This window comes from Dromaius novaehollandiae, chromosome Z (genome assembly GCF_036370855.1).
Source record: "Dromaius novaehollandiae isolate bDroNov1 chromosome Z, bDroNov1.hap1, whole genome shotgun sequence".
Lineage (NCBI taxonomy): Eukaryota > Metazoa > Chordata > Aves > Casuariiformes > Dromaiidae > Dromaius > Dromaius novaehollandiae.
This window is the reverse complement of record NC_088132.1, coordinates 83,839,920-83,853,020: the sequence shown is the minus strand read 5'-3', so window position 1 is coordinate 83,853,020 and position 13,101 is coordinate 83,839,920. Positions and strand designations below refer to the sequence as shown.

Below are 13,101 nucleotides of genomic sequence, written 5' to 3'. Positions count from 1 at the left end.
CATCAGCAAACTTGCTGGGGATGCACTTTGTCCCTTCATCCAGGTCACTGATGAAGAAGTTGAACAGGACTGGACCCAGTATTGTCCCCTGGGGACACTGCTAGCTACGGGCCTGCAGCTAGACTTTGCACCACCGAGCACGACCCTGTGAGCTCTGCCATCCAGCCAGGTCTCAAGCCACCTCCCTGTCTGCTCATCCAGCCCGCACTTCCTGAGCTTGCCTAGGAGGATGTTATGGGAGGCAGTGTCAAAAGCCTCCCTGAAGTCAAGGCAGACAACATCCACTGCTCTCTCCTCATCTACCCAGCCAGTCATCCCATCGTAGAAGGCTCTCAGGTTGGTTAAGCATGATTTCCCCTTGGTGGATCCATGCTGACTACTCCTATTCACCTTCTTATCCTTCATATGCTTGCAAAAGGTATCCAGGATGAGCTGCTCCATGACTTTTCGAGGGACTGAGATGAGGCTGACTGGCCCGTAGTTTTCTGGGTCCTCCTTCTTGCCCTTTTGGAAGGGTAGTTGCACAGGTCAGGTAGCCTCTGCTGTTGGCAATGGTGTCTTGAATGAGAGCGGTTGTGACTGCAGAAGCTTGCACCCTGTGAGGGGCTGCTGCTTGCCTCGTGAATTCCAGATGGCTTTGGGCAGGAGATGAACGCCAAGGGCAGTCTGCGAGGGCCACGGTCTATGGATACTGATGCCTAACTGTTTAGCTAGGTGGGATTTTTGTGAATTGTTCTTAATATAGGTGTCTAGTTTCCTGTTTAGTGTGCAAAAAGTATTGCAGTGGAGCTTTGTATTCACTGTTTCTATTCTCTGTCTCAGTAATGCTGGGAGAGTTGCAAATAAAGTACTGGAAGCTAGTTTTAGGGCTGTAACCGCAGAGCAGAGTGTGTTTGTCAAGATTTTCAGGACCCTTTTTAGTATGTTGAGCATGTATTTCCATTGGTGTAAAATGGTTGCATATTGGTCATATAAATGAAGCAATATAAAAGCTTTCTGAATTTGTATTAGCACCCTCTTTCCCTCTCTTATCCCTGAATAGCAATTTCTGATGCAGCTGCCGCAGAAATATTTGTCCAGATCTGATATTGAGCATCCTTGGTAAAATCCAGGAAAAGATACAGGGGTTCAAGAGAAGACTTGTAAGAACCCCTAAAGAACTGGAGAACAAACTTTGTAATAAGACTCGAGGACCATGATTCATTTCTCGTGAACAGCAGTGAAGTGTTAAGGAGAACTTGTGCAGTCTTGATGGAGATCTGGGGATGTGGAAATCTGAAGGACAATCAGTGTAGTATGATAATACTTGACAACAGAACTGGAAGCTGATGCTGGAAGCTTTGTGCTAGGAAGATGCCATAAAATTAAAGGGAGAGCTATTGACCTTTGAAATGGTTCACTTGAATCGGCTGTTGTGTTTTGGGGTTTGTTTGGTTTCTTTGCCTTACCAACTTCCCACTTTTTTTTTTTTTAATTGAGTGGTGGCTTTGTATTTAAAAATGTTCTGTTGTTCAAACTGAGAGCTTTTGAACTAGAATAGGGAGAGCTATAACCCATTTTAAGATTAGACCAGAAGCTTCTGGGCTTGGTCAGAATTTATAAAATCTTAGTTTGACACTCTCACCCATGTCATTGTGTGGATGAGGTATAAGATTTTTTTACTTTAAAAACAAAAAACAGAAAAGATCAACCTGCAAAAGAGCTACTTGAAAACTTGAGGACAAGAATTATATTCCTGAATCTTTGTTTCTGTAGTCTCAAATAGTTCAGATATTTTTGTTTCTGTAGTCTCAAATAGTTCAGATATTTTTGCTTCAATCTTATTTAAGCATTTGTGACTAAATGCTAAGTGCTTTTCTTAGTTGACCCCAAAGTCAGTAGAGAGCTGATAACTGAAGTGACTGGTGCATTGAAAATTAAGGCTTAAAGAGCTGAGTGAATACTGGTATTGGAAGAGCCCTTCATTTTGCAAATCTTCTTGGCTTTCATATATCTGAGTTATCCTTCTTAAAGTACCCGTCTCTCTCCCAAACACATTTTCATTCCTATGCCCTCTCTATACCCTAACCTTTCTCCTGATCCCTCATTCCCTCTGTGGTGTGTACAGCGATAGTTTGAGTAGGCAACTGAAGGATCAAAACCCAGTAATACCTGACTGTATTTGGTGATACATTTGCTGCTGCTACTGTAGACCAATTAATTTTACCCTGAGTAAACAGAGGCTATTCTTTTTCCTGTAGCATATAAAAACAGAGCTACAATTTGGAGTTGGTGAGCCTTTTGTTTGGCTCTAAAAAACTATGAAATGAAGGGGGAAAGGGGAATGAAGGGTAAAATCTTTAAACAATTAAAAAAAAAAAAAGAAAAACTTGGTAGTGACTTTAGCAAGGTGGGAAGTTGATCCAATGATGAAATACCTAATTAATAGGATTTTACTTTAACTTCATTTTCGTGAGTCTTAATACTTGTTTTAGAGTTTAGCCGGTGAGTTGCTATTTATGCTTTTGTAACCAAGGATTTCTTTAGAGGTCCAGACAGCCTAAAGGCACTGTCACTTCATCCTTGGAGCAGTAATGACTTGCAATGCATCTAGAGTGCTTCCTTGGAATGGTATCTTAGCGATACTGGTAAAAAGTAGAAGTGAATCACTGGAGGTACTAAATATTTAACATTTTAAAACAAGATGAAAGAGATGCCTGGATGTTCCACTAACAATGTAACTAAAACCTGGGTTGGAATGGTGAAAATGAATTCTAGATATGAGCGAGGAATAAGTTTACAGAAAGCATTTTAAGTGGTTCTAGTAAAATGAGACATGAGTGGCAACATATATTTTCAAAAAGCTCTCAAAATCATGGAGAAGTCAAGAATGTGTCAAACAATGTAGTCAGAGTTCTGCAAAAAATTGAAGAGCTTGAATGATTCTATGTGGGTTTTCTAAGCTACATGGATTTAGACTTGGTTACAAATGTGTCCAGATAAGAACACTTAAATAAGTAGTTATCTGTAAAAAGATGTAGTAATCTATTGGCGAACACAACCATCATTCACCCTACTGATTTATTAAGCTGTACAGACATGTTGTAGAGATTATTGCATTTTTCTTACCATAACTATGTGCTTTATTTCCAGTCAGTAGTACTCTTAATGCTGAAGTACACATTCTTTGTTGCTTTTTCTTTGCCTTTACTACCTTTGTCACTGGAAAAAAAAAAGGTTTTTCTGAGTAAGAATCATTGATGTAGAGTGGTTCAGTTTAATGAGGTGCGACTGGTGATACAGGCCTCACAAAGGATGAAAGAGGAAACTCTGGTTGTTGCATTTCCAGTTTTAGAACAGAATGTGGCATTTGAAAGTTCTGTCTAATACTAAATCTTTTGAGTTCCCAACTACAACAAGGAATTTCCTAGAATTAGTATAGCTGCTTGCCTAGGGTTTTTTTTGTATCAGGTTTTGGAGGCATGAAAAGAAATAGTTTTTTTTTCCTCCTGCACATCCTGCAGAAAAGTCGAACTATTTCAGAATACCTTTTCCACAGGAAATTGCAAAGCTACATTCTCACTTCTCTCCTTACCAAGATTATTTCTTAAATGTAGCTTCCTGTGGAATGGATATCAACTTTTTAACTAGCTTTCATTGCTATCTTGCTAGCTAGAAAAGGTCCATTTTAAAAAATAGGAGTTGCCAGTCTGCAGCAGAACTTCAGGATGAATCTTTAGACCAGTATTATAGAAGTGAAGAGGGAATTCTGCACTGTTAAACAAAAATCTCTTAGGTCATGTTTCCAGCTACTGAATCAAGCAATAGAAAGTAAAGTGAATGTGAATTTAGTTCACACAGCTTTCCGAAAGTGGTAAGATTTGATCTTATTTCCAGATGAGTCTACAGATATCTACGCAGCCTAGTAAGGGGCCAGATCATTGAGCCCGGATAGGTTTTGAAGTGGTTTGGCTACTGACTAGCATTAGTGTCGGTGCAGCTGTACTGCTGTAGCATTCAGAGCTAGCTCCAATATCTCAACATACACTGCATAATGCTCATGCAAGCATGTTCCTGTTGACTGAAACTCCATCAGCAGATAGGATATTACCTTTTTGGTAGCTTGTGTGACTATTAGGTTGATTGTTTTGTAAGCAGCTAGGCACTGTCTGTCTACTTGGTTATTCTGATGCTGCTTTGATCATGAATTTTGTTTACCACCATAAGCTGATTATTTTTCTAGTCTAATGAGCAATCTTGTCTTCTATTTTTCAGCTTTTCTGGGAGAAGAGGCTACAAGGTCTCAGTGCATCTGATGTCAGTGAACAAATCATAAAATCCATGGAGCTACCTAAAGGTCTTCAAGGTATTGTATTCATTTACTGCGGTTACCTCCAATTTACAAAGTAGTTTGTGCTTAAAAGGACAGACTTTTTGATGCTCTTGACAAGCTTTTAAGTTTACAGTCAGATTTAGTAAACTCCAAGTTCTGAATGTATTTGCAGACAGAATGCCTCAATTTCGAAAACCATTTATTTTTAATTCATTTATATAGTTAACAGAAACCATACTTCAGAACTGTGCTCGTATTGGTGAACGTTCATCTAAAATACCATGTCGTAGATACGAACTAACAATTTTGTTCTACTGCTTTGGAGATTGTCATGGGAATTTGAGTGCTGCAAAAACCTTCACTGTTTATTTTCCAGAATTAATTTAATACCTTTAAAGCATTAAAAACTATTGAAATATTGACATAGATTAACATCATGAAGTTGCTAAGAAATTATTTCAATATGTAACTGATAAATTTATGATCTGATCATCTTTATTAAAAATTTGAGGTTATTGTAATCGCTAGTATAAGTTAAAGAAACTAGCCAGTTTTAGAAATAGGATGATTTGTGAAATGCTAATTTATACAGAAATATTACAAAGCCATTGTTGAAGAACTTGTTTTTAACTCTTTAGATTATATAGTCAGACATCCAGTGGCAATAATATCATCAATATATATTAACTTTAGCTGCTGGGAAGAGCTCTGCCCCTGAAAGTTGTGTGTGAAATGTGAATGTTAACTATTCAGTTATCCTTATTTTAGGAGTTGGCCCAGGTAACAATGACGATACCCTGTTATCAGCTGTTGCTAGTGCTTTGCACACCAGTTCTGCACCTATCACAGGACAGCTCTCTGCAGCTGTAGAAAAGAACCCGGCTGTTTGGCTTAATACATCTCAACCCCTCTGCAAAGCTTTCATAGTCACAGATGATGACATTAGGTAAGTTTTATAGTCTTCAATAAAATGACAAGCAAGTTCAACTGAAGTATATTCCTTCCTGGCTCAGTGCAATCCTGGAGTTAAGGGAAGAGAAGTGTGAACATGTTTCTTGAACATATTGATTAGTTCAGTAACTTGAAAACTGAAAATCTGTTTTTTTTCTTTTTGATTAATATATTAATAAAAACTATTCCATAAGACATAAGTCATAAGCCACATTTTCTTTCCCAAGGGAGTGGCCAACCAGTAAGCTAAAGCTGTGATCAATATTGGCTTTCTCCCTTCTGTTTTTTGTCAGGTTAATTTGTTGATCTCAATTGAAAAGTAGAGTTTCAGCAAGGGAGAATAAGAGTATTCCTGTATAGCATATAGATTTGTGGATAATTCACTCTCTTGAAATGGGAGATTGGGATATGATAGGAAGAGCACAGATAGCTCTGCCTATATGGACAAAGTTTTTGTTGTTGTTTGTTTGTTTTTATAGCTGCACTGTTAATTTTCTTTTCAATGAAAGACTGATCCTTTGGTTTCTGAAAGCAGAGGCTCCAGTGCTGCCCTCAAGGATTAGGACTGAGTGAAGAGAGTTTTCCTGCTGCATTGACTAATTACTGGAATGTGGCAATACATAGTACACAATTCTGTCTCCCCACTTTTTTTTTTTTTTTTTTTCCCCACTCTTGCTTAGCTTGAATAAACATGTGGGATGAACATTGCCTTTAGTATCACATTTTTGGTTAATTAATTCTAAGTTGCACAGGGAATTTGAGGACCAAACTTGGATCTTGCCACTTAATGGAATTCACTAGGCACCAAAGTCAACTACTATCACATTCTTTTCTAAGCGTTAGATGACTTGCTGAATCTTTTGCAGAGTATAACATTATCTGATTTCCAGTCCTGTGCGTAGGGATTTACTTTGCTTTATTTTCTTAAACATGAACTTGAACTGTTTTCAAAAGTTAAACTCTTCTGGCTTTGTTTCTGAAAGTTATGGAGCAGGATGAAGAGTGTTCTTCGTGTGTTTGACCATATGTATTATTTATTTGTAGCAGAATTCTTTCTTTGTCTTATAAGTCTTTGAGTCTCTGAACTTGGTATCAGATAGTTAGCACTAGCAGCTCAGGAAGGACACAGATTCTGAACTGAAAGAGCTCTCCCTCTATGAATAAACTGCAAGTTCAGTGTCTCTTCTGGCTCATGACTGTATAGACAGCTTGCTATATAAAGGATTAAATATTCTCAAAAGCTACCCTTACATACTGTTTGTGTGAACCTGTCTTTCATTTTAAGACCATCCAGAAAATATGTTGCATAAAAAAGTAGAATCAGAATATGGCACCTGTTATCGCTAAGGAAAGCAGTACAATTACTTCCTGAACTTAGGTAATGGTAAGCAAAAGCTCACCGTTGGGGATATCTGGTCAGATGCAAGCATCTATTCTTTTGTGCTATAAAACCTCAGGGGAGATTGTAGCAGCTGTTTACATCTAATAAAATAGCTCTCAGCTTGAGTCACGCTTAACTTAAAAGTATTCCTGGTCATGTAATGATAGTAAATCTCTTTCATAACCAGAGTAAAACAGGCATTGTTCTCTTTTGGTTCAGCAAACTCCCTGAAAAAATATTAAATATCCTCCTATAAATGCATGATGAAGAAGAAACCACATTTTCTTATCACTAGGAACAACCACCTGTTTTTTTTTTCAGTTCTGAGATGCATCTTCTCAGTAGTTTTGGGCTTCTTAGTGCTAGTTTTGTGAAAGGTAGGTATATAAAATGGGTACGTTGTGGTTCCCAGTGGTCTTTACATCCAATCTTGGTCTCCTTTTGGAATTCTCTATTAACTGAATCTGTCAGATTATTTATCTTGAGCCTGCTGCTTTGCAGCTTCTGTTTGTAGCTTCTTTTCTGACCAATATCTAGTCATATTCTTCTTTGGAGCTGTACTACTGAGTTGCCTCGATTTCTGTAAAAGGCTAGGTTTGACATCCTTTGTGTATCTATTGGATAAATACTCTAATCCGTTTCTTTCATCTCTTTTGGGATGAACTGTGTAACAGTATCTTTCGAAAATGATGAATAGGTGGATTTTATTTTTTCTAGTTGTGCTTAGGTGGATGGAGTTTTTCAATCCATTATGAAATTCATTTTTGACTCACAGCTCTGCTCTGCTTCATAGCCTAGTCTATTATTTTTTTTTAAATGTCTCTCTCTTCAGTGGGATTTTCTAAAGCTTATAGTTTTCAGGGTGATTTCTTTTCCTAAAGCATGTAAGCCCTTTCTGAAAATCATAGCTTTTAGTTTTCAACAGCCCTCTCTCTTGTTCAGTCTAGGTTCTTTGCTGACTGCTTAGTGTTACCCAGTAGGTTTTGTTCCTGAACTATCTCATTTGTCTTGACAATTGCCCTTTTGAAATAGCTTGGTAATGGGACTTCTGATTTTTCTTAGAAGCGGCTAAACCTATTAAATTTATTAAAGCGTAACAACTAATGTAGTATGTCTGACAGTGTCACACTCTGCACAATAATGGATAAGAAAAATTATCTGTTAATCTGTCCAAAAGCCAAGTTGTATTTACCATGAGACAGAAATGGACAGTAATTCGAGTTTATAGCTCTCTGAGTTGGTATGGCATGGGGTTAAGAACGTCCTCTTCTTAAACTATATAAACCTTGAACCAAACTGGTCAGCTGTAGCTTAGTCCCTCACAATATTCCTCAATACCCTATACAAATCTCACTTTCAGTATGACAGACCAAAGCCACAAGAACTATAAAGTACCAAAGGAAGAAAATGAGAGATCAAGGATGTTGCCACAGTCTGAGGTCTGCTCAAGAATAAGAAACTTGTAAGGTAAAACGGTGACACTGTACTGTGTTGCAGAGAGGAAAAAACTGAAATAATCTCTCCCAATCTTAGCTATGAGATAAGCTTTCTGACCCTAGATCTAATGACCAGTTTAATACAGAGTATGTGAGGAAAGCACACTAACCAGACATCTGAGAATTTCTGTAACTACCATTTAGAGCATGCTGTCATAGCGGTGGTTAATGTCTGCTGAGAGGGAAGGAGGAGATGGGAAAGATCTATTTGAAATGGTGCTTTGGAGAGGTGGGGAGAGGGAGAAATTAACAGAAGCCCCAAATACTGAGTTTAATACACAGTCAACATATAAGTAATTAAATCTCCTTTCAGCAGTGCATCTCAGATCTGGTTAGCAGAAGACTTCTGGAATCTGTACTACAGAGGGCTCGTCTGCTGAGACGCTCCAGAGTATGTTTTGTATAGAAACAGAGTAGATGTTAGTGTAAACACTTAAGGTGATGGTTCATGATTTGACTGTCTACAAAAAATACTATATTTGAATTTGCTGGAAGAGCAGGGAGGAAGGGGTATTATCTTTATGCTTTCATGTAGGGAGGAAGAACTGGTGCACAAATGGGGACAAGCTGGTTCTGTGGATTTTTCTTTGCTAATCTGACACTCATCCTAAATGTAAAGATACCCTTGTGTTCCTGCTGCAGCTAAATGCTATTACTAGAACTATATGCAATTTTTTATTTTGATGACAGACTAGATAGAGCCAGTACATACAGAAGTAAATCAAATGAATCTTCAATATGTTTAACAGTATAGAAACATAGATGGAGAAATCAGAGGGGAGGCTTACACGGTCTCATAATTTGATTGCATACAGTCATGTGGAATCACACGTCTTTAAAGCACACATACGTCACTTAGTTGTGTGTGCTGAAAAGAATGCAAGTAGTGTGGACAAAGAAATTGTTCTAAGTACCAAGGAAATACGGAATGGAAAGCTATACACAGTCTTGTTACATAAAGCAGTTTTCTACTAGAAGTATGATCAGAATTGGATAGAGGGGCTTGTGGATTTCTGTGTTAGGAGTAGCGTATCTCTAATTTCAGCCTGCTTTCTAAGGCAATAGTACTTAAACTACAGGATGAGGATTGTGTTTTGCAGGGAGGAAGGCTGAAAAGAACACGTGGCCAGGGAACTGCTTATTAGCGGGTGGTGTAGCTGGGGAGATGAGATGGAGCAGCAGAGGCCACAGCCAGGACGGTGCCAGGGAGCCATGGATCCGGGAGCTGCAGGTTCCGCGGAGCCGCAAGGCCTGGGACCCCGTGCCACCGGCTGAGCCACTCTGGCAGTGGTTGCAGCAGCCAGCGGAGAGAAGGCACTCGCGAGTGACCTGTCTGCCCTCCTCGGCAGCGCTGCTGGCTGCCAAGCTTGCTTTTTCTAACTGTCTCATTTTTGCAGCAGGAAAATATACATTGGCAAAGATTGCTGTTGACCTAACGGCCTGAAGTAGTTTTACTTAATAATGTTATGGTGAATTAGCATAAGAAATCAGATTAATCAAATTGAATGGAGACACTCTAAGCCTTAGAGTTTTGCTTAGTGCTGAAGATAAGCACTTTTTTATTAGCAGTATGTTTTTGCTGTTGGTTCTTAAACATTTGCTCTTGGTAGTTCATGTGCTTTAAAAGTAATATTGCTTGTATAAACAGAACTGTGTTTTTAATATTTACGAAATCTGTTTTGCTAGCAGATCAGACGCTTCAGGACTGGGAGTGCTTTGAGTTACTTTAGGGTTATTGCTCCCTGAGAGATCAGCTAGCTGGTTGACAATTCAAAAATGAGGTAACTAGGGAAATCCATGCGCTTTCCTGACTTTGCGAAGTGAGAACTGGGGCATAACCTTCTCTGGAGAAGACCCCATACACTGTAAATAGGAAACCTGGCCCTTAATAGCAGAAGCTAGTCTGAGATATAGGAAACTGCCTGTCACTCCTGTCTTCATTTTGCTATTTTTGTAAGCAGAGATCCTTCTCTAAAGTACTTGTGGAGTGCCAGGGGCTTCCTTATACCTCATCAGGCATGGTAGTGGTTGCAGCTGCAGAATCGAATAGGCTTAGAGGCTGAGGCTCCTCAGAGGCTTCTAGCTTCTCTGGAGCATATTGGATATAACTTTAGTTGTTCTAAAATCTTATGTTATTGGTATCCATCGTGCCATCCTAAATAGCCATGGGGAGTTTGCAGCATTTTAACAAATGTTTTCCTATTCAGACTGTGCCTACTTTTGATAAGTTCTAGTCATTCTTAAGCGTATACTTTGTTTAAAGGTTTTCTTTTTTGAAAAAGCATAGCTTGATAGAACAAGTGGGTTTTTCACATTTAAAAAAAAAATTCTCATGCAAAATTTGCATTCTCTTGGGGAAACTTCAAAAGAAGACTCCTTTTTTTTGTAGTAACATTTGAAAACTAGATTTTACCTTCCAAACCAAATATTGAGTGAAAATATCTTAATTGTGTATAGACACCTGAATTAAGATGTTTCAATTAACTTTCCTGAGGAAAACAAACATTTGTTTCATCAGAAGTGGCTGCTGTCCATAATGCATCACTGACCAGTGGATAAGACTGAATAGATAAGTAGAAGTAAATAAATAAATAAACGGTGAAACTCTTTGAGGATCTTCGCTGATGCACACAGTCTGTGGGACTTGGAGCTGGTTCTCTGCACACTTAGAAACCAGCTTAGTGTTCCACCATTCTGTAAGGAGGCTCTTGATGTGTAGCACTTTTGCTGGGAAAGAGTGAGATTTCCTCAGATATGCTCTGTAGTGCTCAAAATGATGGGACTTTCCTATGATTTTCAGTAATGTACCCTAAAACCTCTCTGCCCTCCACCCAAAAAAAGAAAGAAAAAACCACCCTTACCAAGATTATCCAGTGCAATACTGCTGTGTTAACTTTCTCTTTGGTCTTTTCAAGTGTCTAGGCTGAGAGGAGTTGAGGATCATGTGTCAAGTTCAATCCTTCTGTCTCTTCTGAAGAAAAGTAAACCATACATGCTAAAGCAGAAAGGTTTTTGGCTCAGCGTGCTCTCAGAGTGACTGCCAAGCACCATGTATGTGCATGTGTATGTGCAGAGGCAGTATATTAAAGAGCTAGTAAAAAAAGGTTTTAGCTAAAAGAAGGGTTGAGAAACCAGTCCTGAGTCATTGTTTATACAAGTATTATGGTCCTAGTCTACTAATATACTTGGAGGACTGACATTTGTGTCCCTTATTCTCTTCCCTCCCTTCAGAAAACAAGAAGAGCGGGTGCAACAAGTGCGTAAAAAACTGGAGGAAGCGCTAATGGCAGACATCTTGTCACGAGCAGCTGATACGACAAAAGATATAGATGTAGAAATGGATAATGGCGATGAAGCATAAAAAGAAATCAGGTAAGTCAGATCTCTGAGGGCACTTCTCAGCTGCTGGCAGTCACTCAGCAGTTGCCAGGTGGACAGTAGTATCTCATTCAAAAGCAGTCCTACTTTCTCCCAGCACATATGTTAGCTGACATGTAGTATATCAGCAGAACCCTGAGGCAGCTTTGCATATGTAGAAATGAACATCCTAACATGCTACATGGATCAGGGTGCGGGGAAGTAGTATTTTTCATCCTTTAGGATAAAGGCCCACTCCCTGGAAACCATTACCTAGCAGGTATATTTTCTGGTGCTTACTGCTTGGTGTGAAACTGGGGTAAAGCAATCTGGGGTTTATTGGGGTAAACCTTTTTCTGTTCCTCAAAATTTAATTTAATAAAATTACATAACAAGTTCCTGAAAAGTTTCAAATGGATAATACCTCTACAGATTTATTTTCCAAAGTATCTTCGTGTATTTCATCCCTGTTTATGGTATCGATCTGTTGATCTGCCATGCACTTTTGTTAAAATCTTTTTTTTTTTAATTATCTGCAGAAGGATGGCAATTCATTCTCTTGTTTCCATCGAGCTAGTAGTGCTCACTTATGAAAGCTCACAGCTTTGAGATCTGACCTTTTCATAAGGCATAAGCAGACATTTTAACAACTAAGCATTCTGTCTGGCAATTGTGTTGGCTCCAAGCCCTCCAATTTTAAAGGATTTCATTTCTTTTCTTTTGGTTCCAGAGTTGCTGTCTGCAAGGGAAAAGAATATATGCATTTCCCATTTGACAGATGTGAAGAAGTTAACTTTTGTACAACTGTAAAGTACTATGTTCTGGTAGCTTTTGGAGGCATAGGATGGAAGTTCCCAAGCTGTGACTTGCTTTAGCAAGGCTGCTAAACAGATCGGTGTTCTCTCCGTGGCATACTGACATGCACTGCAGCTGCTCATTCCTTAGCCAGCTATGCTCACGGTGTTGCTGGGACCTATTTTTCTTACTCTGGACAGAAGTTACACTGCCTTTTCTGTGTGTGCATGTAACCCACACAGAAGCGGGTACTCCTGCCACTTGTGGCACATAAGCCTCAGGGAACCCCTGGGTAGAGCACAGAAACTGGGCTGCTGAGGGTGGAAGGAGGTTGTGTGTGAAGCCATGACACTTCTCAGAGAACAACCACCGGACCTCAGAGGTATCATTAGAGCTATGTTCACATCTGAAGGACAGATCTAGATGACCATATTGTGCTCTATTTAACTACAGTTCTGCTACGCACTAGAGAAAATAGAATTTGATGCAAAATCTATGACAAATTTTGCCTCAGACTTCTACGAACAGTGATAATTCCATAGCGTTTTGGCTTCTCCCTATAAAAAGAATGTAAGCCTTGGCATGCCCAACAGCTAGGCGTTATTTCTGCACTCAGTATCTGGACTGTGTACTAGGTTAGTGTATATAGAGGTGTATTGTTTCCTACAACTAGAAACAAAATCTATTTACAGTATACCCACCAGCTGCTTAATACTCACGTTTCTAATACATACAGTAATTTGTATTACTTTTTCTATTGGTGCAACATAAATGGAAATTTGATCTTTATGTTGTAAGTGAGAGCTATT

At 39.0% G+C, this 13,101-nt stretch overlaps 1 protein-coding gene across 1 annotated transcript in view; it reads left to right on the top strand.

The window, feature by feature from the left end:
- The window catches only part of LOC135324793 (methyl-CpG-binding domain protein 2), a 44,285-nt gene that overhangs the window by 29,776 nt on the left and 1,408 nt on the right, over positions 1-13,101 (top strand). The window contains exons 4-6 of the mRNA XM_064501712.1: positions 4,255-4,345; positions 5,081-5,258; positions 11,372-11,512. Coding sequence (XP_064357782.1) covers positions 4,255-4,345; positions 5,081-5,258; positions 11,372-11,501 — 399 coding nt within the window. The 3' untranslated portion in view covers positions 11,502-11,512. The remainder of the gene's footprint in view (positions 1-4,254; positions 4,346-5,080; positions 5,259-11,371; positions 11,513-13,101) is intronic.